The 25709-nt window shown below is 46.2% G+C and overlaps 1 protein-coding gene across 3 annotated transcripts in view; it reads right to left on the bottom strand.

Moving 5' to 3' along the window:
- DOCK11 (dedicator of cytokinesis 11) overlaps positions 1-25709 on the bottom strand; it is a 199849-nt gene that overhangs the window by 139855 nt on the left and 34285 nt on the right. For 2 of the 3 annotated variants that reach the window (XM_081180377.1, XM_081180378.1), the window contains exons 1-11: positions 25675-25703; positions 24734-24803; positions 18210-18305; positions 13412-13546; positions 12100-12277; positions 9976-10055; positions 8656-8739; positions 8066-8206; positions 5098-5298; positions 4210-4332; positions 3987-4069 (exon numbers count right to left, since the gene is read on the bottom strand). In XM_081180377.1, coding sequence (XP_081036503.1) covers positions 3987-4069; positions 4210-4332; positions 5098-5298; positions 8066-8206; positions 8656-8739; positions 9976-10055; positions 12100-12277; positions 13412-13546; positions 18210-18305; positions 24734-24803; positions 25675-25685 — 1202 coding nt within the window. In that variant the 5' untranslated portion in view covers positions 25686-25703. Of the gene's footprint in view, positions 1-3986; positions 4070-4209; positions 4333-5097; positions 5299-8065; positions 8207-8655; positions 8740-9975; positions 10056-12099; positions 12278-13411; positions 13547-18209; positions 18306-24733; positions 24804-25674; positions 25704-25709 lie in introns of those variants that run through there. The other variant, XM_081180379.1, reaches the window with a different exon arrangement.

The following is a 25709-nucleotide window of genomic DNA, read 5'->3' as shown; positions in this document are numbered from 1 at the left end:
AGTCGCCTGCGGTTCCTGCATAATGTTTGCCATCTTGCCAAAGGTTGCAGGCAGCTTAATTGCAGGCAGCAATTGTATGTTGATTGCTCTCTTAGAAGACAAAGTCCAGCAACTGGAGGAACGTGTAGCTACGCTCCAAAGAATTAGAGAGCTGGAGCTTTTCTTGGAAGCAACAGAGAACACCGTCTCCACCAAGGAGGAGACAGGGGACACCCCTGAGAAGGAGGCTAGTTCACCAACACAGGTGCCAGATATATGGAGAAATGTGACTCAATGAAGTAGGAGGCCCAGGGTTCGCTCTGATTGTTTAGAAATACACAATCGCTTTGAAGTCCTCTCCCCTAGCATGGAAGACGAAGAACAGACTCCATTTGAGGATCTCTCCCTCATTACAGTCAATCAGGTATATGAAGACGAGCAGCAAAGTCAGTCCTCAGGGAATGTGCAGGCGACCTTGGAACGGACAGCTCACGGAAGAACCCTGACCAAACCTAAGAGGAGGCGTGTAGTGGTGATAGGGGATACCCTACTGAGGGGAACAGAAGCAGTGATCTGTGGGCCTGACAAGATGTCTCGGGAAGTGTGCTGTCTCCCCGGGGCTAAGATCCAAGATGTAACTGAACGACTGCAAGGAATCATAAAACCCACTGACAAATACCCCTTCCTCTTGGTTCATGTGGGAACCAATGACACTGCAAGCAATAGCCTCCAGAAGATCAAAAGAGACTACGAGGCTCTGGGCAGGAAATTGAAGCAATTAAATGCACAAATTGTCATCTCATATGTCCTCCCAGTTGAACGACGTGGCCCAGGGAGAGAGGGAAAAATAGTGGAAGTGAACAGCTGGATTCGCAACAGGAACGGTTTGGATTCTTAGATCACGGACTGCAATTTCTTGAAGATGGACTTCTGGCAAGCGATGGGCTGCACCTCACAACAGTTGGGAAGAATGTTTTTGCCAAAAATCTCAGAAACTTCATCAGGAGGGCTTTAAACTGACTAATGTGGGGGAGGGAGACAGTGCTCCTGAAGGTAGGAGTCTATCAATTGATGAAGATGATCATCCAAATGTCATAGACCAAATGGAGCAAACAGCATGCAGACCTAGTGGTGGGAGGAAAAAATCCTTAAATAAGAGACACGGGGGAATGATTAATGGACTTTAATGTCTGTACACTAATGCGCAGAGCATGGGAAATAAACAAGATGAGCTTAACTCTTGGTACAGCAAACTAAATATGACATAATAGGCATCACTGAAACCTGGTGGGATAAGTCCCACGATTGGAATGTAATAATGGAGGGATACAATCTATTTCAGAGAAACAGACCAGACAAGAAAGGAGGAGGAGTGGCGTTATATGTCAGGGATGTGTATACCTGTGAAGAGATCCAAGATTTAGAACCTCAAAGCCAAAGTGAGAGCATTTGGGTCAAAATTAAGGGAGAGAAGAATAACAGAGACCTCATTGTGGGAGTTTACTATAGATCCCCAAGCCAAACGGAGGACATAGATGATGCCTTCCTGGAACAGATGGCCAAGCATGCAAAAGGAAGGGAGATAGTAGTAATGGGGGACTTCAATTACCCAGATATTTGTTGGATGTCAAACTCAGCCAAGAGCATAAGGTCAAACAGATTCCTCACTGGCCTTGCAGACAACTTCATTGTCCAGAAAGTGGGAGAAGCAACAAGAGGAACAGCCATTTTAGATCTGGTCCTAACCAATGTTGATGACCTGGTTAGTGGGGTAGAAGTGGAAGGATCATTAGGCGCGAGTGATCATGCTCTTCTGAAGTTTACTATACAGCGGAAAGGAGCAGCCAAGCATACTAGGACTCAATTTCTTGACTTTAAGAAAGCCGACTTCATAAAACTTAGGGAAGTGCTGGGTGAGAAAGGAAAGGGAGTTCATGATGGCTGGGAGTTTGTTAAGAGGGAGATAGTAAAAGCACAATGTCAGGCAATACCAATGAGACGGAAACATGGAAGGTGCCTAAAGAAGCCAGGGTGGCTATCTAAAGAACTTTTAACTGAGTTAAGATTAAAAAAGGATGTGTACCAAAAATGGAAAAGGGGGGAAACCACCAAAGAGGAATTCAAACAAATAGACACAAAGTCAGAAATGCTAAAGCACAGAATGAACTCAGGCTTGCTAGAGAGGTTAAAAGCAACAAAAAAGGCTTTTATGGGTATGTTCGTTGCAAAAGGAAGAACAAAGAAATAGTGGGGTCACTCACAGGAGAAGATGGTGAAATGCAAACAGGGGACACAGAAAGGGCTGAACTCCTCAATGCCTTCTTTGCCTCAGTCTTCCCCGATAAAGAAAACAATGACCGACCTGAAGAATTTGGAGCAAATGATTCAGCAGAGGAAACACAGCCCAGAATAACTAAGGAGATAGTACAAGAATACTTGGCTAGTTTAGATGTATTCAAGTCTCCAGGGCCAGATGAACTGCATCCAAGAGTATTAAAAGAACTGGCAGATGTGATCTCAGAACCACTGGCAGTCATCTTTGAGAATTCCTGGAGAACAGGCGAAGTCCCGGCAGACTGGAGGAGGGCAAATGTTGTCCCTATTTTCAAAAAGGGCAAAAGAGAGGACCCAAATAATTACCGCCCAGTCAGTCTGACATCAATACCAGGGAAGATTCTGGAGCAGATCATTAAGCAAACAGTCTGTGAGCACCTAGAAAGGAATGCTGTGATCACCAATAGTCAGCATGGATTTCTGAAAAATAAGTCATGTCAGACTAACCTGATCTCGTTTTTTGACAGAATTACAAGCCTGGTAGATGAAGGGAACGCAGTGGATGTAGCCTACCTTGATTTCAGCAAGGCATTTGACAAGGTGCCCCATGATATTCTTGTAAAGAAGCTGGTGAAGTGCGGTCTTGACTATGCTACCACTCAGTGGATTTGTAACTGGCTGACTGACTGAACCCAAAGGGTCTCATCAATGGTTCCTCTTCATCCTGGAGAAGAGTGACTAGTGGGGTGCCACAGGGTTCTGTCTTGGGCCCGGTCTTATTCAACATCTTTATCAACGACTTGGATGATGGACTCAAGGGCATCCTGATCAAATTTGCAGATGACACCAAACTGGGAGGGGTGGCTAACACCCCAGAGGACAGGATCACACTTCAAAACGACCTTGACAGATTAGAGAACTGGGCCAAAACAAACAAGATGAACTTTAACAGGGAGAAATGTAAAGTATTGCACTTGGGCAAAAAAAATGAGAGGCACAAATACAAGATGGGTGACACCTGGCTTGAGAGCAGTACATGTGAAAAGGATCTAGGAGTCTTGGCTGACCACAAACTTGACATGAGCCAACAGTGTGACGCGGCAGCTAAAAAAAGCCAATGCAATTCTGGGCTGCATCAATAGGAGTATAGCATCTAGATCAAGGGAAGTAATAGTGCCACTGTATTCTGCTCTGGTCAGACCTCACCTGGAGTACTGTGTCCAGTTCTGGGCACCACAATTCAAGAAGGACACTGACAAACTGGAATGTGTCCAGAGGAGGGCAACCAAAATGGTCAAAGGCCTGGAAACGATGCCTTATGAGGAACGGCTAAGGGAGCTGGGCATGTTTAGCCTGGAGAAGAGGAGGTTAAGGGGTGATATGATAGCCATGTTCAAATATATAAAAAGATGTCACATAGAGGAGGGAGAAAGGTTGTTTTCTGCTGCTCCAGAGAAGCGGACTCGGAGCAATGGATTCAAACTACAAGAAAGAAGATTCCACCTAAACATTAGGAAGAACTTCCTGACAGTAAGAGCTGTTTGACAGTGGCATTTGCTGCCAAGGAGTGTGGTGGAGTCTCCTACTTTGGAGGTCTTTAAGCAGAGGCTTGACAACCATATGTCAGGAGTGCTCTGATGGTGTTTCCTGCTTGGCAGGGGGTTGGACTCGATGGCCCTTGTGGTCTCTTCCAACTCTATGATTCTATGATTCTATGAAACACACAGACTGACCTGGCAGCCCAAGCAAAGGGCATCCTGTATTGGCCAAGGCGGCTGCACACCAGTTTTGCCACCTTGTGGACCTTCTGAGCAGTCTGTAAGGCAAGGAACAAGGCAGAGGTGTGGATTTAAGTCAAAAGAAAAACAAAATCTTGAAAACCCCAAAGTAATAAAAGATGGAAGCTCTTTCGAGTCCTACAGCATTACGATTTCACCGAGTTGTGGCTCAACGTACCTTTGTGGGATCGGAGGTCTTGATGTAGGGGTCCACAGAGTGTGTGATGCTTCCTTGGAGAACCTTCTCCACCCGAGCAACAAGGAAAATCTCTGGGTGTGGGTTTGTCACAGAGAAGATCCCCTTGACACACAGAAAAGGAGCAGAGTGTGAGGTCTTAGAAGCAACATAGTTCTGTGGACAAAGGCACAAAACAGGCTGCACAGATCTGCTCCGTTGAGGAGGAGCCACCTGGCAACTCAACAGAGCACAGCTACATATGCTGGGCGGTAGAGTGAGATATTTCAGGGAGGTGCAGCCCAGTGCCCAAAGAGGAAGGAGAAAGGAAGTGGGATGATTAGGCTGGAGTGATTAAGCCCACCAGAAAAAAAGGAGGCTGGTTATATGATTGCCTGAAAAGACACAGCAACAGTTCTCTATTTGACCAGGGAATTGTGGCCAATGGTGGTATTCAGTTCTCAGTGGTGGTGCCTGCAATGTGCAAGGCCCTCCAGTCAAATGTCAAGGAAATAATCAACTATCTGACTTTTAGAAGACATCTGAAGGCAGGCAGCCCTCTTTGGGGAAGTTTTTACTATGATTTAATTTGTTGGAAGCCGCCCAGAGTGGCTGGGGCAACCCAGTCAGACAGACAGCATATTAACAACAACAACAACAATTTAGGTTGTGCATTACACCAAACTTTTCTTCCATAAAGTAGCCAGGAATGAACACACATCCACCTTCCTGGAGGCCAATCTGGTGTCGGGAGGTGCCCACCCCCCTTGCTGAAACCAGCCCAGCCCTAAAAAGTTCAGCATCACCATCCTGAAGCTCCAATGTGCATTTGTTCATAGCCAGATTGTTTTTATCCATCCTCTGACATGCATAAAACAGTGAGTTCCTTACTTGCTTTACATAGCGCAAGCAGGATTCAGGTATTCCATGAAGAAAGTGGCTGCTAGCACTGTTGTTCTTGGAGTCCTGGGCAGAAGCATTGGGCAGCATCTCCCGTACAGGCAAGGGGTTCAGGTCCACATGGAAATCAGCTGAAATCTTGCAAAAGCTTTTCAAATCAAACAGGGCAAGGCTGAGAAAGAATGGCTCCACCTGGATATTGGAAAAGAAACGGCCACATTTATTTACGTTATTTATGCATCTACAACTTCTAAAGAACTGCCATCTCCTATACAAAGTTGTCGATTAAATTGAGGGACTGAGGCTATTTTCTGGGTGCCTTTGGAGGTTGGGGGTTAGCAATGGAAGAAAGAGCATAAGAAGGGGGAAAGGCTCATCTCGTGCAACATCCTGCTCCCACTGTGGCGACATAGGATGCCTGTAGGAAACCAGCAAGCAGAAACTAAGTGCCAGAGCACCCACTCCCCTCTCCTGCAATTTTCAGGATTCAGAAGACCCCAAAAGCAGAGCAGAGCCCTTCGTGTAAGAAACCATTCACAGCCTTAGCCTCTGTGAATTTGTCCAGCCCTGAATTTTAACAGGGAGAAATGTAAAGAATTGCACTTGGGCAAAAAAAAAATGAGAGGCACAAATACAAGATGGGTGACACCTGGCTTGAGAGCAGTACATGTGAAAAGGATCTAGGAGTCTTGGTTGACCACAAACTTGACATGAGCCAACAGTGTGACGCGGCAGCTAAAAAAGCCAATGCAATTCTGGGCTGCATCAATAGGAGTATAGCATCTAGATCAAGGGAAGTAATAGTGCCACTGTATTCTGCTCTGGTCAGACCTCACCTGGAGTACTGCGTCCAGTTCTGGGCACCACAATTCAAGAAGGACACTGACAAACTGGAACGTGTCCAGAGGAGGGTAACTGAAATGGTCAAAGGCCTGGAAACGATGCCTTATGAGGAACGGCTAAGGGAGCTGGGCATGTTTAGCCTGGAGAAGAGGAGGTTAAGGGGTGATATGATAGCCATGTTCAAATATATAAAAGGATGTCACATAGAGGAGGGAGAAAGGTTGTTTTCTGCTGCTCCAGAGAAGCGGACACGGAGCAATGGACCCAAACTACAAGAAAGAAGATTCCACCTAAACATTAGGAAGAACTTCCTGACAGTAAGAGCTGTTTGACAGTGGCATTTGCTGCCAAGGAGTGTGGTGGAGTCTCCTACTTTGGAGGTCTTTAAGCAGAGGCTTGACAACCATATGTCAGGAGTGCTCTGATGGGGTTTCCTGCTTGGCAGGGGGTTGGACTCGATGGCCCTTGTGGTCTCTTCCAACTCTATGATTCTATGATTCTATGATTCTTTTAAAGTCATCCAAGTTGGTGGCCATAGATTCCTATGAATGTGAGAAAGGAACTTGAGGACAAACAAGCACTTTGATGAATGGAGAGAAGAAAGCTGAATTGGGGGAGCTCTTCGCTTCCCTCAAGTGAAGAGCTCCCCCAATTCTTGCCTTTGATCACAGGGTGGTGCTAAACTCTCACTGAAACTCCCCTACAGCATCACAATAATTTTTGTTGGCATCTGTCTGTGTTGAGAGACAATGGAGTGCACCTCTGGGGCTGAAGTCAAACCACTGTGTGAGCAGCACCAAAGTGACCTCCCTAGGGTGCAAGCCTGTGAAGTGTGTATAGAGGTCCTGGGTTGCCCAGATGACAAGACCCCCCTCACGGTCTCACTGATGTGGTCCAAAAGGAAGAAGAGCAATACCTTTGGCTCTGGAGTAGCCGGAAGGAGGTGTACCAGGTACCACCCAACCGTTGCTGGGACGCCACTCTGGATTTGTGTAGGGTTCTCTCCTTAGCCTTTTCTTTTCCCAAAGATATCCCACAAGGCAGCAGACATTTATGTTGGACCAGAGTTTCCCGTCTCCTAGATGGGCTCCCTTCCCAGGTGGACAAGCCCCATCTGCCTCTCACTTCCCTCTACAGCATGTGCAGAAACCGCCTTCTTGACTGTTGGACCCACTTGTCCATTCAATCTGCCAGAGCCTGCCTTCGCATGCAAGGAAGTCCCTAACTCATTGAGGGTTGGAGACCAATAGGCTCCCCTCACCTGATTTAGCCAGCTAGTTGAAGTTGTTCCCCGGCTGTGACCATTGTCACATGCAGGGTGGGGACCAAAGATGGCCAAGCTACCCCAGAAGGAAAAGGATGCGGCCCCCAGCAGAGGTACTACCCCTCCCCATCACCAATAAATACCAATTCACTGAAAAGGGAGAATTGTACAAATATGGCAGGTGGGGATAATGGATAGAATTACTGGTGGCAAGGAAGACATTGCCTCCCCACAGCCCTCCCTGCCTGTTTTTAAAAAGCAGAAAAAGACCCCTCTCATATGACCACAAGAAGAGCCTGGCTGCTGGATCAGGCCAAGGACCCATTATTCATCCAGCGTCCTTTTTTCTCAGGGGCCAACCAGATGCTCATTATGAGAAGCCCACAATCGGGACCTTCTGGCTTTGAAATGCTTCTTGCTTGGTGCCTAATCATATCTTTTTGGTGAATGCTGATTATTTTCACACCAGCTTAACAAAATTAATTTGATTGCTGGTTTTAGCTATCTCTTTAATTGATTAGGAGGTTGTTTCTATTGTTACACACATTCTAGCTACTTTCACAGCCTGTTCTGTGAGCTGCAACATTGAAGAGCAGGGACTACCTGTCTTAACTGAGTGACCCGGCGGGTGCCCTCCTCATGCTGTTGGACTACAACACCCATCATTCCTGACTGTCGGCCATGCTGCCTGGGTCTGGAGGGAGATGGAGATGTGTAAGGGCCACAGTTTAACAACCCCTGGTTGAAATTAATATAGCTGACTACATGGAAGACTTCAGCAGATAATTTCTGCAGGTTCTCCGACAATGTATAAAAACACTTGATCCCTGGAGGATGACAGCCTATGCGTACGTTTGTGGGCGGGCCCTCGGATTGGTCGCTCAGGTGGGCAAGAAGGTTGAAGGTCAGGGCGTGGCAGGTCACCAGGAAACGGCGGCTGCATTTCTCCTCGAAAGGTTTCACGTCCGGTTCAATTCCAGAGAAATCTAACCTCTAAGGAAAGAAGAATATCGTATTTGCATTTTGCTCACAACTTTCTCAAATCATTTAGGAGAAGGTCGATTCCTGAAAGATGGCTGCATTTTGAGAAGTTACCCATGTCTGTCTCAAAATGAGGAGTGAATTTCTCTAGTATCCCTAATCACGACTATTACGTACAAACTCACTAGGGAGTAAGTTCCTCAGGAAGCAGCATGACTTTCTTCAAAGTAAACATGCAATGGATTGCACTGTAAATTGATTTCATTAAAATAAATGAAGGCAGCAATTCTGTGAATGTGAGAGCCGGGTGGATGGTCCCTGGGAGTACATTTTAATTCCTCCCACTGGAGAAGAACCAAAGGCTTTTCAAGACACACGACAGACAGGAGGTGCAATTTTCCACTGAGCGAAACACCTCGGGGCCTCCTGCAAGGTGCTGTCACAGCTGCTGAAGGGGCTACCTGAACTTCTGGATCAAAGGAGAAGAGGTTCTGTCTCCCATCATGCCGGCTGAGCTTGTTCAGCTGCTCAGTTTCCCTTCCATACTGAAACAGAAAAGACATGCATCAGCAGAAAGGTCAGAGGAAGGACAGGGTCTCCCTCAGGAGAGAAAGTGTCACCATCCAGAGGTGGCTTTTGGTGAACAGTAGAGAGACAGAACAGAGTTGCTTCTCATTTTCTGAGTGGGAAAAACATGCAGGTGATTGGAGTTGCCTGGGTCTGAGAAATTCAGAGCAACATATTGTATTTAATTCCACAATACTTTTTATGAATGATTTGTCTGCTGGCTGTTGAGGCATTTTGCTACCCTTGTGTACCTTTCCCACCCCAACCTGGCCACAGTGATGCATGCAATGGTCACCTCCAGGCTTGACTACTGTAATTCGCTCTACGCAGGGCTGCCCCTGAAGCTGTCCCAGAAACTCCAGCGGGTGCAGAATGCTGCAGCAAGGCTCCTCACGGGGTCTCTGCCATGGGAGCATATTCACCCAGTGCTTTTCCAGCTGCACTGGCTCCTGGTGGAGTACAGGGTCAGATTTAAGGTGCTGCTTTTGACCTTTAAAGCCCTTCACGGCCTAGGACCCTCGTACCTACGGGACCGCCTCACCCGGTATGCCCCACGGAGAGCCTCAAGGTCCATAAATAGCAACACCCTAGAGGTCCCAGGCCCTAAGGAAGACAGATTAGCCTCAACCAGAGCCAGGGCCTTTTCAACTCTGGCTCCGGCCGGGTGGAACGCTCTGCCTCATGAGACCAGGGCCCTGCGGGATCTGATTTCTTTCTGCAGGGCCTGTAAAACAGAGTTGTTCCACCTGGCCTTTGTCTTGGAATCAATTTGATCCCCTTCCCCTCTTTCCTATTTCCTTTCTCCTTCTGTGATGGAACTCCTATTTGGGGACTTCCCTGGCTTTTTTCTGGCCCATATAGGACCAGTCTGGATAGTTAGCCTTGATGAACACTTGACGTTTTCATCCCCAAAAAAGTTTTTTATTTGAGCTTCTACTGAAACGAGGCTGCATTTTAATGTTGTATTTTAATCTTGTTTTTAAGTTGTATTTAATCAATTGTTTTTATACCTGTTGTTAGCCGCCCTGAGCCCAGTCTTGGCTGGGGGGGGGGGCGGGGTATAAATAAATTATATGTGTGTGTGTGTGTGTGTGTGTTGTGTATTTTCATATGCTTTTCATATGCTTTTTCCTGCTATGGGTGCTGCAAAGCTTGCCTGCCCCTGTTTTCTCCCTTTCCCCATGATTTGCAGATAATGCAGACGCCAAGACTACCTTCATCAGCTCTGGGTGCATGCTCCTCTCCAAGCTCTCCAGGATGTTCTCTGACTTTCCTTGGCTGCTCAACTCATCATCTGTAAAGTCACGAAAAGCAGATGTTGCAAGTGACAGCAAAGGCGCCCGGCCAGCCCACTCACGTGCAGCCATTCCCATGGGGGCTCCGCCACAATTACAGCGCTGGGAAATTGGACGGGGGCAACTGGAACCCAGCCAGGGGATTCTGATCCAAGAAGAGAGGTCATGTTCCAGGAAATCTCTCTTGTACACAAAATGCTCAGGTTATGGAGACACCACCTCTGCTCATCTGTCAGCGGTGCTCATCTCTGCTCAAGGAGTTGTTTTGAGTGCAGAAAAGAGTGCACAGCTGGTTGTGCAATGCAGAACCAGGCAGGAAGAGGGGAGGGCATGCATTTTACAATCTTTGCACGACACAAGCTTTTAAATTTTGTTTTACAAGGCCAGACTTCTAAGGACCGTGTGTGTGTGTGTGTGTGTGTGTGTGTCTTTAGATCCAAGGCTCTTTGGCCGAGTCTATAATTACATGGCATACCAATCTTGATTGCTTGTATTATACCTTGGTAATTGACAAAATTGATGGGAACTGGTTTGGCGAGTAGAGGAACACTTGACAAAGGGGAAATGGGAGAGATGGCCCCGAAGACATGGGCTGCAGGAGTAGCTCAGAGGCACATCTAGTCTCACAGAAGGAAGTAGAGCCATATTAAGCATATTTTCTCTAATTAGAAGCTATGGAAACCCCTGCCTTGCCAGGATACAACAAATCGTTCAACACTGGGTGAGCACAGTCATACATCAAAATATTATTTCCTGTGCTCTTGAGATGTTCCCAGCACATTCTCATCACAGGCAGCTGACTTGTCTCCTGGGCTGAAATGAGGGACGGCAGGGGAGCTTGTTCTGCTCATGTGCAGCAAAAGTTGATTGTGCACAGCCCTTATGGGCTTGTACCTGTGCCATCATGAAGCTGCTTACAATGAAACAGTCACCATTTTAAAATGTGTCTACTTCCTCGGCAGAAGGCATGAATGAAGAGTTGATTGCCTTAATGTATATAGGGCACTTGGATTTATTGTGGGGAGGGAGCAAGGCAGACATGGAAAACTGCCTTATACTCAACCATTGGGTCTACCTAGCTCAGTCTGCACTGACTGGCAGAAGCTCTTCAGGGTTTCTGACAGGAAGCCTCTCCCAACCACACCTGGAGATGCTGGGAATTTAACTTTAGACCTTCTGCATGTAGGGCAGATGTTCTGCCCCAAGATTTGTTGATAAGGATAGCTGCTGCGGAAGGGATGGGTGGGTAGAGAGAAGGCAGTGAGCTCTCTCCAAGAGACGAAAGCGAAAGCAAAGCTTTCTCTTCCTAAAGCATGCCTCCATCTATCTTCAGAAAGTAAAATACCTCCCAATAACCATTGACTTAAAGGCCAAATGGCACTCGGCAGAGGAAACAGCTGGGAGCCTGGCACAGACTAAAGTCAGAGCTTTTGCAAACTATAGGGAAATCAGCTATGTATCAGAATCCCATTAAAAAAAACCAACAACTCTGGTTTTAATCCCATTAAAAAAAACCAACAACTCTGGTGCAAAACCTCAAAGAAGGGAGGGAGAGGTTTCTTCAGAATAAGAAGAGTAACTAACTTTCTAGGGGGCAACTAGCTGGTGGTGGCCAGAAGCAAAGGTGGGCAGGGCAACAAATGTAATTTTTACATTTGCACAGTAGGCTAGTTTCCTGCTTTGCAAAACTAGACAGCCCTTGGGGTGTTCCTCGCAACTCTACAGTTCTATGCTTCTACACACCCCCTCTGTCCTGCACCCGCCAAGCAGGAAAGAATCATAGAATAGGAAGGGACCATGACAGCCATCTAGTCCAATCCTTGCAAATGCAGGAATATTTTGCCAGACGTGGGGTTTAAAATCATGACCATGAAATTACGAGTCTCGTGCTCTACAGACTGAGCTACAGGGCCAGTGAAGGGTGCAACCTCTGGGTGCTCACAAGCGTCAGGCAGGGAGGCCCCAAGGGCCACATTTGCCCACCAGGTCCGAGGCTCTCCCCCACCCCACTGCGCGTAGGCGCCATCTCTATCACCAACAAACCTGGAATGGATTCCACAGCCTCCTTCTTCTCTTGCACCAGGCTCTCCGCATTGACTTGGATGATCTTCCTCAAGGTGACCAGCCACTCCTCCATCTCCAGCTCGCTTTCAGCTGCCAAGTAGTGGCTGTACTTGTCCAGCATCTTGAGCTCAAAAGCGTGGCGCCGCATTTTGGGGCACTGCCAGAAGATGGGCAGAACTTAGTGTGCTTTTAGGTCAGTAGGAGGTCTGAACTCCTTTTGCTGTCTATGGGAGGGATAGAGACTGTCCATAGGTAGGTGGCTATTTAATCAGAAGCACCTTCCAGAGCCCAGATTGGGAGCCGGGTTACAGCTCCTGTCAGTCTTGACTACGGAAGTGGGTAGAAGTTCGATTCAGTTTGCATTTGAAGTCGAATTTATCAAAACTGCACTTTCAGGAACTGTATGGGAACGGAAGTACAGCCTACCTTTGCAGTTCACACTTATCTGAATCTTGCAGTTATTGCACCAAACAACATTTACAAAAATGCCCATATATTGGTGGGGAAGATGTGTATAAAAAATGAATATAGCAGTGAAAATAGCATACAAAAATACCGTATTTTTCGCTCTATAACACGCACCAGACGATAACACGCATGTAGCTTTTAGAGGAGGAAAACAAGAAAAAAAATATTCTAAACGAAATAGTGGATATATGATTTTTGTGGTTCATGCTGTGGCCACAGACATGTGATCTGACAGTGAGTTTGGAGTAGCCCAATGCAAAAATCCTGAGGATCCATGTGGATCCATGCTTTGTAACCACGGAGGAGGGAAGGAAGGGGAACCATGGATCCTCTGCTCACGACTGCAGCAGATCCCCCCCCCCGCCACCCGCAGGCATTCGCTCCATAACACGCACAGACATTTCCCCTTACTTTCTAGGAGGAAAAAAGTGAGTGTTATGGTGCAAAAAATACGGTACATTGTAGAAACCGCTTGCATAAATGGGTACATTAATCAAAACTGCTGACAAAAATGTGTTGATCTGGAGAAATGCTGAAAAACATTCATGAGGTGCTTCTTTTTAAATGCAAATTGCTACAGAAACCTGGGCAACTTAAGATTGAAAAAAATGAGAAATGGAGAGAACAGCCACTGACAGATCCTTCCATCCCTAGCCCTGACCACTGGCCATGCTAACTGGCGGCTGGAGGGCAACAGGCTCCCCTTTTCTGGACTGTGGTTTCCACTGAGATGGTCAACCTTTATTTGGCCTGTACTATTCAAAACTGTGTGGGGGGAGGATTCACAGGTTGGAGCACTTCCCCATGCTTTGCAAGCGTTTACCTGCATGACATCAATGCATGAATCCAGGTAGATGCAGCCTTTGGATTCCTTGGAGACCTTCTCATCCTTGTAGGAGTTTAGGATGTAGGAGCCATCAGAAAGTTGTGTCAGGTAGAAGTACCTTCTCTTGAACACCTGCTCACCGTTGCAAAAGAGGGGGGGGGGAGAACCAAGAAATTATATTTCTGCTTCTCTGGCACAGTGCAAGATCAATTTCTTTAGCACTATTGTCGCAATCACAACAGATTCTGTAAAGCTGAGCTGTTGTTTCCCTACCAGCACCCCTTGTTTTAATGATCAACACAGACTTGAGAGCTTTGATCTGCTGCTTAGCTTTGGGCAACAGCTTTGCACTGGCCATGAAGTCTGCATGCTGAAATTTGTTCTCCAGCACTGACAATCTGCAACTTTCCTGTGGCATCACAGGCCTCAGCACCAGAAGGAGAGTTTGGGTGCCATGTCTCTCTATAGTTGGATGGGACACACCTTAGAGCTGGGGGGGGGGTGTCTAATGCAGCCCTTCAAACCTATCCAGCCTTGAACTCTCACAATTCCTTCCACTTGCTTGGATGGAGGGCAGAGGCTTGTTGAGTGTGTAGAAACTAGCATAATGTACAGAAATAAAATATATGTATTACACATTCCGGTTTTGATTCTGGTCCCACCCACCACTGGCGTGGGGCCACTGGAGTTCCATGCCACCCATGGAAGCAAGACACCCCCTTCAGGATCAGGTGGGTGTCTCTTTACAAGAGCTGCAAGGTGAGCGCCATCCACTTCCTAAATGGAAAAATACTGTGCTGGATGGCTCAGGACTTGGAGAGGAGTGCTAAAACTGTAAGAGGTTGTGCAGTTCTCCTAGTAGGCAATTGCTTGCTAGCCAAACCTGCAGCTTCATATGCTGATGGCTGGAAGTGACTACATTGGTTTTATTTTATTTTTTAAATTAGCAACCTCAGCAGCTCTGCAGCAAAGTTCGACAGTGGCATTTGCAGCCAAGGAGTGTGGTGGAGTCTCCTTCTTTGGAGGTCTTTAAGCAGAGGCTTGACAACCATATGTCAGGAGTGCTCTGATGGGGTTTCCTGCTTGGCAGGGGGTTGGACTCGATGGCCCTTGTGGTCTCTTCCAACTCTATGATTCTAGTGTGTGCTACTAGCTAGGGAGGTTGAATGGAACACCTGCTACTTGACAGGACCATTGTGCCTGCAGTCCAAAGATTCAAGAGCCGAGCCCGATGTTAGTCACAGATCTCCTGCCTTCCAGGCCTGTGTGCACAGTTCGGTTCTTGAGCTCGTACTGTGGGTGTAACACACCGCTCTGCCCCTGCCAGACCAACTCCCCTGCTCCACTGAGATGCAGAAAGAGCATGAGAACACTTTTTCAAGCAATTTGGTCAGAGCCAGGAGAATCAATCTGTGCCTCAAAAAACACATAGAGCTGAAAGAGGAAGCAGAAAGAGCTTCACCTTTCCAACTTTCTCCTTCAGCTATAGGGAGAAAAAGGTATGCCCTCATCACAAGCACCCGTGCTGTTTTTCAGCTGGGGAGCACCAAAGCACAGTTCCAGCACCCCTCAGGTTGGTGCCATTACAGGCAAATGCTCCCCATACCTGCGCCTTGCCTTTGTGTACTTCTGAGAAGCCCAAATGAACATTTCAAGTCAAAACAGAAGCTGGCCAGTGTGTGAGAGTCTACCCTTTTATAAAGATCTATGACTCTGCCTTGCTCCTAGCCATAGTTGGTCAAGCTACGGGAACGGGGCCAATTCGTATTCCCCTTTCTCCAATCCATCTCCTGTTTAGCAGTGGCGGGCTTTAAGCTTTCTAACCAGGCCTTCCGTTGCACAGGCATGTTTGAGCAATGGCTTTTCTGAGCTGCCCTGGCCACCATCCACCAGGATCTAAGAGAACAAGGGAGATGGGGGTGCATTTACCTGACCTGCACCAGGACTAGGGGTGACCCCCAAACAAGGTGGGGAGGCAGCCTGATGTAGGTTTTAACATCTCTGCGGGCAGTAAATATGGGTGTTGTCAAAGTGGCATCTGTTCAGGGCTGCCCCGATTAGCGCGGTGACTTAATGTACCGTATTTTTCGCACCATAGGGCGCACCGGACCATAGGGCACACCCAGTTTTTAGGGGGGGAATTCAAGAAAAAAAATCTTTTTTTCCCCCGCAGCCCCAAAGAGCAGCGTACAGGCTGCACACAACCTCTCCCTGCCGGAGGGGTTGCGTGCAGCTATGGATCAAGCCAAGGCAGCGAGAGGGATGGATCCCGCTCGCTGTTTTGGATTCCCCTAGCCCCGTGCAGCCTCTCCCTCCCGGGAGAGGCTGCGTGGGGCTAAAGAATCCATAGCCCCGTGCAGCCTCTCCTTGGCAGAGGGGTTGCGCGCAGCTATGGAGGAAGCCAAGGCAGCGAGCAGTATGGATCCCGCTCGCTGTTTTGGCTTCCCCTTTAGCCCCGTGCAGCCTCTCCTTGGCGGAGGGGCTGCACAGGGCTTTCCTGGCTTTACTGGGAGGTGGGGGGATTCCCTCACCTCTCCCAAAAGCCCGCAGAAGCCGTGCAAACCCTTTAAAGAGATCGCGGCTTCTCCTGGATTTCCTGGGAGGCGGGGGGATTCCCCCACCTCCCGCGAAACCGGCAGAAGCCACGCGCCTTTTAAAAGGGCTGCACGGCTTCTCCTGGATTTCCTGGGAGGCGGGGGGATTCCCCCACCTCCCGCGAAACCGGCAGAAGCCGCGCACCTTTTAAAAGGGCTGCACGGCTTCTCCTGGCTTTCCTGGGAGGCGGGGAGATTCCCCCGCCTCCCGCAAAACCAGGCTCCCCCCCCCGCCAGCCTTCTAACCAAGTCGGGGGACAGCGGGAATGGCGCGCTGCGCCTCTCCCGCTGTCTCCCGAGTTTGCGGGGCTGGCGACGGGGAGGAGCAGGCTCCCCCCCCCAGCCTTCTAACCAAGTCGGGGGACAGCGGGAAGGGCGCGCTGCGCCTCTCCCGCTGTCCCCCGAGCTTGTGGGGCTGGCGGTGGGGCTCTCCTGAAGCCTGCCATCCCGCTATTCCCCGACCTGATCTGGAGGTTGTGGGGATGGTGGGGGGGGGGAGAGAAGCAGGCTTGCTTCTCCCACCCCCAGCCTCCAGATCAGGTCGTGGAATAGCGGGATGGCGGAGCGCTGCCATCCCGCTATTCCCCGACCTGATCTGGAGGTTGTGGGGATGGTGGGGGGGAGAAGCAGGCTTGCTTCTCCCACCCCCAGCCTCCAGATCAGGTCGTGGAATAGCGGGATGGCGGAGCGCTGCCATCCCGCTATTCCCCGACCTGATCTGGAGGTTGTGGGGATGGTGGGGGGGAGAAGCAGGCTTGCTTCTCCCCCCGCCAGCCTCCAGATCAGGTCGGGGAATAGCGGGGTGGCGGCTCTGCGCCTCCCCGCTGTCCCCAGCTTTTGGGTGCAGGCTGCTGCCCGCAAGCCTTGCGAGCCCGCGGGACATCCCGCCGGGCTTGCAAGACTTGGGATAGCTTCCTGAAGCCTGGAGAGCGAGAGGGGTCGGTGCGCACGGACCCCTCTCGCTCTCCAGGCTTCAGCAAAAGCCTGCATTCGCACCATAGGACGCACACACATTTCCCCTTCATTTTTGGAGGGGAAAAAGTGCGTCCTATAGTGCGAAAAATACGGTAACAACTTCATGGTGAGTTCGGGCACCTATTTTGGGGGGAGGGAAAGTACTGCCCCTCATCACCTCCTGATCAAAGGGGTGGTGGATGGTAGAGGGTTTCAGGGGTTCATGGGCACCAGAAGAAAACCTCGAGGATGTCAGGCTGGTAACCTCTGACGCATACCTATGGAAATACGGTTTCCAGGATGCTGTTCATTAAATGCAGAGCAGTGGATGAGAGATGGGGGAGGCCAGCAAATCCCACATGTTCCCCACTGCCTGGCAACCCCACTGATCTTGGTGCCTACGAGTTTCCTCAGAACTGGGAAAAGGAGAGTCTGCTGTGCTCTATTGCCACCCCTTTTTTCCATTGTGTTTTGTCCTGATGCTACTGTGGATAAGGCATGGGAGGGATTTTTGCTGCAGGTGCTTGACGGCACAAAGTGGGGCCCTCTTTGTGTGAGAGAGAGAGGGAGGGAGGGGCTGGGCTGCCATAAGTCAAGTAGGGGGTGGTGAACTGCTGATAAAATCATTGGTTGTTCAATTTGCTTGAATGTTTTGATTGTTTTTATCCAGGTATTTCATTAAATTGGAAATACTGGCTTTTGCTTCGTAATTATGCTTGTATGCCTGCTGACGGAATTGCTGTTTATTGGTCCTCCTGTTTATACAATTTCATAATGCGTGTGTGTGAGTGTGTGTGCGCGTGCGTGCGTTCCTCTTTCTGCTTTTATTACTTTATTCAGTGAAGAGCGAGATATAAATATTGCAAACAAATAAGTGAAAAACTCCCCCACCAGTGTTCTTCCCATGCCCCTTTTCCAGAGTGAACCTAGGAGCCAGTCCTCTGAGGGTTGATTCACTTCCTCTCACTCTTGACTGGCTCCAAAGGGCAAGAAGACCTTTTCCTTGGGGGTTTAAAAGCTCCACCTTCCTGTTGGTTGGGCAGCTCTAGGGTGCTGGGTGCTGTGGAAGGGGTATCTGCTGCAGAAACAGTAGCAAGTCTTTCACACCCACACACCCCTTGACCCCGTGCCACTAAACCACTGATAGAACCCCCAGACTTACAGGCCTGGGTCCTTTGAAACTGTTTCCCCAGAAAAATGAAAATCAGACTCTTGTGCAAGGTGCAAGCACATACAACACCTCTCACCTTCATGGTGACCGTAATAGTGCTGTTGACATTGGCCTTGTACAACCAGCCTTGTTTTATCACACCACCCTTTTGCGAGCATAGTGACGAGGAATCCTGGAAGAGCAAAAACAAAAGAGTTACTGCAATTCAAAGAAGGAGCTGCACTAAATCAGACCAGGCACTGCTTTTCCACCCTAGCCTTCCTTGAGCTGGTGCCCTCCAGATGTTTTGGACGATGAGAAAAGGGTCTGGCAAGCAACGCAAAAGGTGCAACGGGAAAGAACTGCCTCTTAGTAGTTCCATCTCCCTGAGATGTTTGGGCATGTGGGTGGGTCTGGGTGTGGCATACCCCACATTCTCTGCGGCAGCCCCTATGTTGTGGGATTCCCTTCTCACAGGGGTGCACCTGGTTCCTTCACTATAAAGCTCTCAGCAAATGCTGAAGACTTGCTTCTTTACCCTGGCCTGCAAAACCTGGGAGTTGTTTTTTTCAGGACCCACCCTATTATGGCAAATGTAAAATGTTTTAACTGCTATCAATTCTGAATTTTAAATTGCTGTCGTCTGCCCTGTGACCTGCTGGTGAAGGGCAGGTAAGAAATTTAATAATCAATGATGGCGGTAAAAATAATAATAGAGGTTGCTCTTGTATTAGGAACTAGTGTTTAAAATCTAGCCACCTCAGATACCTTTAAGTTGCATGTTTCCACACAAACACCCACCCAGTGGTTCATTTCTGTGTGTGTGTGTGTGTGTGTGTGTGTGTGTGTGTCCCTTGTATGACCTTCCTCTGCTGCTCCACCAAGGGAGTTTCAAAGCGTACAAATCAGCATTTGGTCACACATGTGAAAGGAGGGATGTGGAATCAAAAGCCTACAAAGGAAGCAGCTCTCTGAATGCCTTCTGAATTTACAGTTACACTGAGGTCAAACTGAGGTCCTACTCAGCCAAACTGAGGTCCTACTCCGAGGGCCTTCTGGTGGTTCCCTCACTGTGAGAAGCAAAATTACAGGGAACCAGGCAAAGGGTCTTCTTGGTGGTGGTGCCCGCCCTGTGGTACACCCTCCTGTCAGATGTCAAGGAAATAAACAACTATCTGACTTTTAGAAGATGCCTGAAGGCAGCCCGGCATCGGGAAGTTCTTTATGTCTGATGTTTTAGTGTATTTTGTTGGAAGCCGTCCAGAGTGGCTGGGAAAAACCCAGCCAGATGGGCAGGGTATAATAATAATAATAATAATAATAATAATAATAATAATAATAATAATAATAATAATACTTTCAACAACTCCATGGCAAAAAGTGTGTGGGGGGGGATGAGTCTGCATTTAGATGGGAATCAGGACTTGCTGGATAAACCCTAATTGGATTTTTCTTAGTGTAACATTCCAGAACAGTTTAAAGAATGTATGGGAATAGGACGTATTCCCCCTTACAGAAAAATTGATTGACCAATTAAGGCTCACCAATTAAAACCAATTAAGATTGGCAAGAGGAATAAGGTGCAAATATACCTTTGTGGGAGAATGGCGGAGCTTAATTTCATTTACAAATTCTCCAGGAAACCAAAAGCCAGTTCCAAAGGTTTATACTAACTTGTGGATCACTTAATAAGGGTGTGTTTTACAGGTGCAAAGTGCCACAAGTTGTGTTGTATGCATGGGAATACAGGTATGCATTTTGTTTTTTTTTTGTTTTTTATAAAAAATTTTATTGGTTTTACAAAATTTTTTTTAAAACAAACAAACACATACAAAGACATACAAACACGTATAGTTTCATAACATTTTTTCATAAACCTCTTTTCCCGGACTCCCCCATACCCCCCCTTTCTGCATCCCAATGTCCATAATTTTTAGCAACTTCTAAATATTTCTTTCCAACCTCTATCTTCTTAATCTTTTCTTTAATCTAATCTTATATCGCTGTAACCCTTTCTTTCTGAAAACCTCGACATTCTAGCATTCATCAAGTTTATAGTAGTCTTTGAGATAAGTTTTAAATTTCTTCCATTCTTCTTCCGCCGTCTCTTTTCCCTGATCACGGATTCTGCCAGTCATCTCAGCCAATGTCATGTAGTCCATCACCTTCATCTGCCATTCTTCCAGGGTGGGTAGATCTTGTGTCTTCCAATACTTTGCGATGAGTATTCTTGCTGCTGTCGTTGCGTACATAAAGAAAGTTCTATCTTTCTTTGGCACCAATTGGCCGACAATGCCCAAGAGAAATGCCTCTGGTTTTTTAGAGAAAGTACATTTAAGTATCTTTTTCATTTCATTGTATATCATTTCCCAGAAAGCCTTAATCTTCGGGCATGTCCACCAAAGGTGATAGAAAGTACCTTCAGTTTCTTTACATTTCCAACACTTATTATCAGGCAAATGATAGATTTTTGCTAGCTTGACTGGGGTCATGTACCACCTGTATATCATTTTCATAATGTTTTCCTTTAAGGCATTACATGCCGTGAATTTAATTCCGGTGTTCCACAACCATTCCCAGTCAGCAAACATAATATTATGACCAATGTCCTGTGCCCACTTAATCATAGCCGATTTGACTGTTTCATCTTGTGTATTCCATTTCAGCAGCAAGTTATACATTCTTGACAAATTCTTAGTATTGGGTTCTAACAGTTCAGTCTCTAATTTTGATTTTTCCACCTGAAAGCCAATTTTCCTGTCCTGTTTAAAAATCTCCATTATTTGGTGATATTGAAACCAATCTTGTACTTTAGGTTTCATTTTCTCATGACTTTGTAATTTCAGTTTATCTCCCTCCTGTTCCAAAATTTCCCAATACTTCGGCCATCCGACCTCCATATTGAGTTTCTTCAATGCCTTAGCCTCCACAGGTGACACCCATCTAGGGGTTTTGTTTTCCAACAGATCTTTATATCTTATCCAAACATTAAACAATGCTTTTCTAACAATATGGTTTTTAAAGGCCCTATGCACCTTGATTTTATCATACCATAGATATGCATGCCAACCAAATGCGTTATTAAAACCTTCCAAATCCAAAATGTCTGTGTTCTCGAGGAGCATCCACTCTTTCAGCCAGCAAAACGCAGCTGCTTCATAATACAATTTTAAGTCCGGCAGGGCAAATCCCCCTCTTTCTTTGGCATCTGTCAGTATTTTAAATTTATTTCTGGGCTTTTTGCCCTGCCAGACAAATTTCGCAATGTCTTTCTGCCACCTCTTAAAACAGTCCATCTTGTCCAGGATCTGCAAGGTTTGAAACAAAAATAACATTCTAGGCAATACATTCATCTTGATAACTGCAATTCGGCCTAACATTGACAGTTTCAGATTTGACCATATTTCTAGATCTTTTTTAATTTCTAACCAACATTTTTCATAGTTGTCCTTATACAAATTCAAATTTTTAGATGTCAAGTAAACCCCTAGGTATTTCACCTTCTTAACCACCGTCAAACCTGTCTCCTCTTGGAATTTCTCCTTCTCCATATCTGTTAAATTTTTTCCTAAAACTTTAGTTTTTTGTTTATTCAGTTTAAATCCAGCTACCTGGCCAAATTGTTGAATTATTTCTAACACCTTTTTCGTACTAGTGTTTGGCTCTTGCAAGGTCAATACTAGATCATCTGCAAATGCCCTTAACTTGTAATGTTTCGCTCCGACCTGTACACCTTTAACCTGCTGGTCATTTCTAATCATATTCAGCAACACCTCCAGAACCGAGATAAAAAGCAATGGGGAAATTGGGCACCCCTGTCGTGTTCCTTTTTCTATCTTGAGTTCCTCAGTTATTACGTTATTTACAATCAGCTTAGCTTTTTGTTCAGAATATATTGCACCCATACCATTCTCAAATCCTTGCCCTACCCCCATCCCATGAAGATTCTTTTTCAAAAAGCTCCAAGAAATATTGTCAAAGGCTTTCTCCGCATCCACAAAAATCAGCACTGCTTTAGTGTTTATATTCACCTCTAACTTTTCCAAAATATCTATTATATTCCTTACATTGTCTGATAGGTGCCTTTTTGGGAGAAAGCCTGCTTGGTCCTTATGAATCTTCTCCATCAACACATTTTTTGCCAAAATGTCTGCAAAAATTTTGTAATCCACATTAAGTAATGATATTGGGCGGTAGTTCTTCAATTGAGTCTTTTCAGTCTCTGTCTTTGGTATGAGTGAAATATACGCTTCTTTCCATGATTCAGGTGCCTTTTTTCCCTCTAGGATCTCGTTGCAGACTTCCTTTAACGGTTGGATCAACCACTCCTTCAAAGATTTGTAATATCTGGAAGTCAGTCCATCTGGCCCTGGAGACTTGCCCAATTGCATACTCTGAATGGCACCCTCTATCTCTTGTTCTGTTATTCTCTGGTTCAGATCCATCTTACTTTGATGAGAGATTTTTTGTAATCCATATTTATCAAGGAATTTATCTATATCTTCTTCATTTTGTGGTCCTTGCGCATAAAGTTTTTTAAAGTAACTCAAAAAGCAATTTCTAATCTCATTAGGTTTAGATATATTCTTTCCATCCACTTCTAGGCTTGTAACTGTGTTTAGTTTCTGCCTTTTCTTCAATTGCCATGCCAGAAGTTTGCCACATTTATCTGCCGATTCAAATGTCTTTTGTTTCATTTGCTTTATCTTCCATTCAATCTCTTGGTTCATCAATTCCATGTATTGTATTTGATATAACTTAATCTCTCTCAGAATCTCCTGGGACTTTGGCTTTGCTCTTAATTTTTTCTCTCCTTCCTTTATCTTTTCCAAGATCTTTTCCTTTTTCTCATTTTGTTTCCTCTTCTTTATTGAGTTTTGTTGAATCAAGAAACCTCGCATCACAGCTTTACTTGCGTCCCAGATCACTCTTTTTTCCACATCGGCCTTTAAATTTATTTCAAAATAGTCCTTTAAAGTTTTTTGGGCCTTCATGTGGATCTCCTTATCTTGAAAGAGGGTGTCATTCATTCTCCATCTAAATTGACCAGTTGTTGTAAGTTTCATTTCCATCTTCACGGCGTTATGGTCGGAGCAGGTTTTTGGGCAGATTTCTACCTTCTTAATCTTAGGAGCCATCCCACTAGTAATCCAAATTTGATCAATTCTGGTCCAGGTCATCATTGCTTGGGAGAAAAAGGTTCCCTCTCTCTCAAGAAGGTTCCTTGTTCTCCATATGTCTATTAAGTCCATATTTTCAGTCATTTCGAAAAAGGTCTTCGGGAGTCTCCCTTCCTTGGTGGCTGTCAATCTTTGGAATACAGGTATGCATTTTGGAGGCTCTCTGGGAAAATTTTAATTTAAAAATGAAAATGAAAAGGGGTTGGGAGGGGAATGCCCTGTTTGCCGCTTGCTTTTACACTGGGCTGTTTGCACACCTCTGTCTGAGATGAGCGCACTTGGGACAGCATCAAGGCTAATAAAAATAATAACAAATTTTTATTTATATCCCGCCCTCCCCAGCCGGATATGGGCTCAGAGCGGCTGACAACAATAAAATAATACAGCATTCTAAAATCAATTCATTATAAAATCAGTTCAAATCAAATTCATGGCAACCATTGGGCTCGAATTAGGAGCAGCGGCTACAGGAGGAACTGCTTGGGAATAAGTGTCCCACTGCAAAGGGGGAGATTCCAGATTAGCTTTAGATTAATCTATCTGTGATGCCTGTTACGGCTTCTAAAATAAGGTAATAGAACTATTCTCAGATGTGGCAAGCTGCTTCTCATTCTCTCTCTGTTTCACACCACCTCTGCAATCTGGCAGGAGCTAGACATTAATTCGGCAAACAATTGTTTCCCCAAAACAATTTGCTTCTGTGATGTGGAGGCAAGGAGGTAGGAAACCCTTCCCAGGAGATAAACCAACAGGCTTAGTCCCTCCTACACCCACAGATGCAGCTGTTTTCCCAACTGGGGCTACTTCCAATTGCAGCCAGCGTGGTGCAGAAGTGAGAATGCTGGACTTAAGATGACAGAGGCACAGGTTCAGTTCCCCACTTAGGGTGACCTTGGGGGCCAGTCAATCACTGGCTGCCTAACCTGCCTCTCACAGGGCTGACGTGAGGATACAGTGGGGAAGAAGGAGAGCCATGTACACCACCTTTAGCAACTTGGAGGCAAAGCGGGGATGTAAATATAATAAAAATAAAGATGTCCAGGTTTAGAGCCTGGCTAGGGAGAGAACTGGTGTTTTCCAGGAAAGAACTGGTAGGTTGATTAGCTAAGCATCCACTCCTGGGCCCAGTATAAAGGATGGTTCCTTTGCTTATTTACTTCTGGGAGTGTATACAGGCGTCTGGTTGGTAACTTGGAAAGCAGGATGCTGAATTGGCCTGAACTGGCTGCAAAGCCCTTTTTAAAATTATGTTCTTTGTTGCTGGACAATGGCTTTGAGCACTTGGAAACACCACATAAATACTAAAAGTTGTCATTGTTGTTCTGTAACAATTGGAACTTTTAGCAAACAAGCTTCCCTTGGTATATGATTAGGAAAGCTTTTGAGTTACACAGAGCACTTCATCGGCTACCAGACAAAGGGCTGACCCTTTTCTCCTCACCTCATCTTTTTCAAAGTCTTCATCAATTTCAAACACATGGTTTGGAATCTTGTCGGGGCTGAAGGATTTGCTAAGAGAAAACACACACAAACACACATTTAATTTATTTTTAAAAGAAGCATTCATTAATGTTTTGCCCAACATGGCTGAATAACAAATGAATCCATAGATGGAGCTTCCAGAAAGGCATATGGGCAGAGAGGACCTGCTCTCTCGGGGGATGGAGCGACTTCCGAGGAAGGTGAGATAAGCAAAACTTTTTGTTTAGGCAGCTCTACCCAGACAAGTAATTTTAGTATGGGTAATTGTTTTTAAACTGCTGCTTTTAGTTGGATTTTGATAAATTGTATGCCAACTTGTTTTTCATGTCTGATCAGTATTTTTAAATGAGTATTTTATATTGTGCAGCAGCCGCATCTGCACTTTGGAACTCCTTGCCACTTGATGTGAGGCAGGCACCTTCACTGCACCTGCTGGAAACATTTTTGCGTATGCAAGCCAAATCCGGATGCGTACCAAGCCCACATGTGTTTGAATCAGGTGTTTAGCTGAACAGTGATGTTAATTATTTCTTGTATCTGTTTTTTTTTTAACTGATAATTTCATTCTTTTATTTCTGTATTCAAGTGATTCTTTTTACAATCAAATCTTATGGAATAAATAGTAAATACTGTTTTAGGTTTTAGGCTTAGAGGATTTTGCTGATTAAGAGGTATATAAAACTTGCAAAAAAAATTATTATTATTAGTGTCAGCTGAAAGGCAGCGGAGAGACCTCTGAAATGAAGTCAATGAAACAGAAATACTACCATGCCCTGGGTTGCCTGTGTGAAGGGGAGGCAGCTAGAAGGATGTTTAAGGAACTTCTGAACATCCGGGTTTCGACATCCTACTGAAAGGAAAGGCTGTGAAGAGGCTGATTTCCCCTGGGGAAACACTTACCATGGCAGCATTCGGAAATCCCCCGAGTAGTCCTC

Source organism: Podarcis bocagei (genome assembly GCF_964188305.1).
Source record: "Podarcis bocagei genome assembly, chromosome: Z".
In the NCBI taxonomy this organism is placed as follows: Eukaryota; Metazoa; Chordata; class Lepidosauria; order Squamata; family Lacertidae; genus Podarcis; species Podarcis bocagei.
The sequence above is the reverse complement of the archived record's forward strand: the minus strand, read 5'-3'. Positions and strand labels throughout refer to the sequence as shown.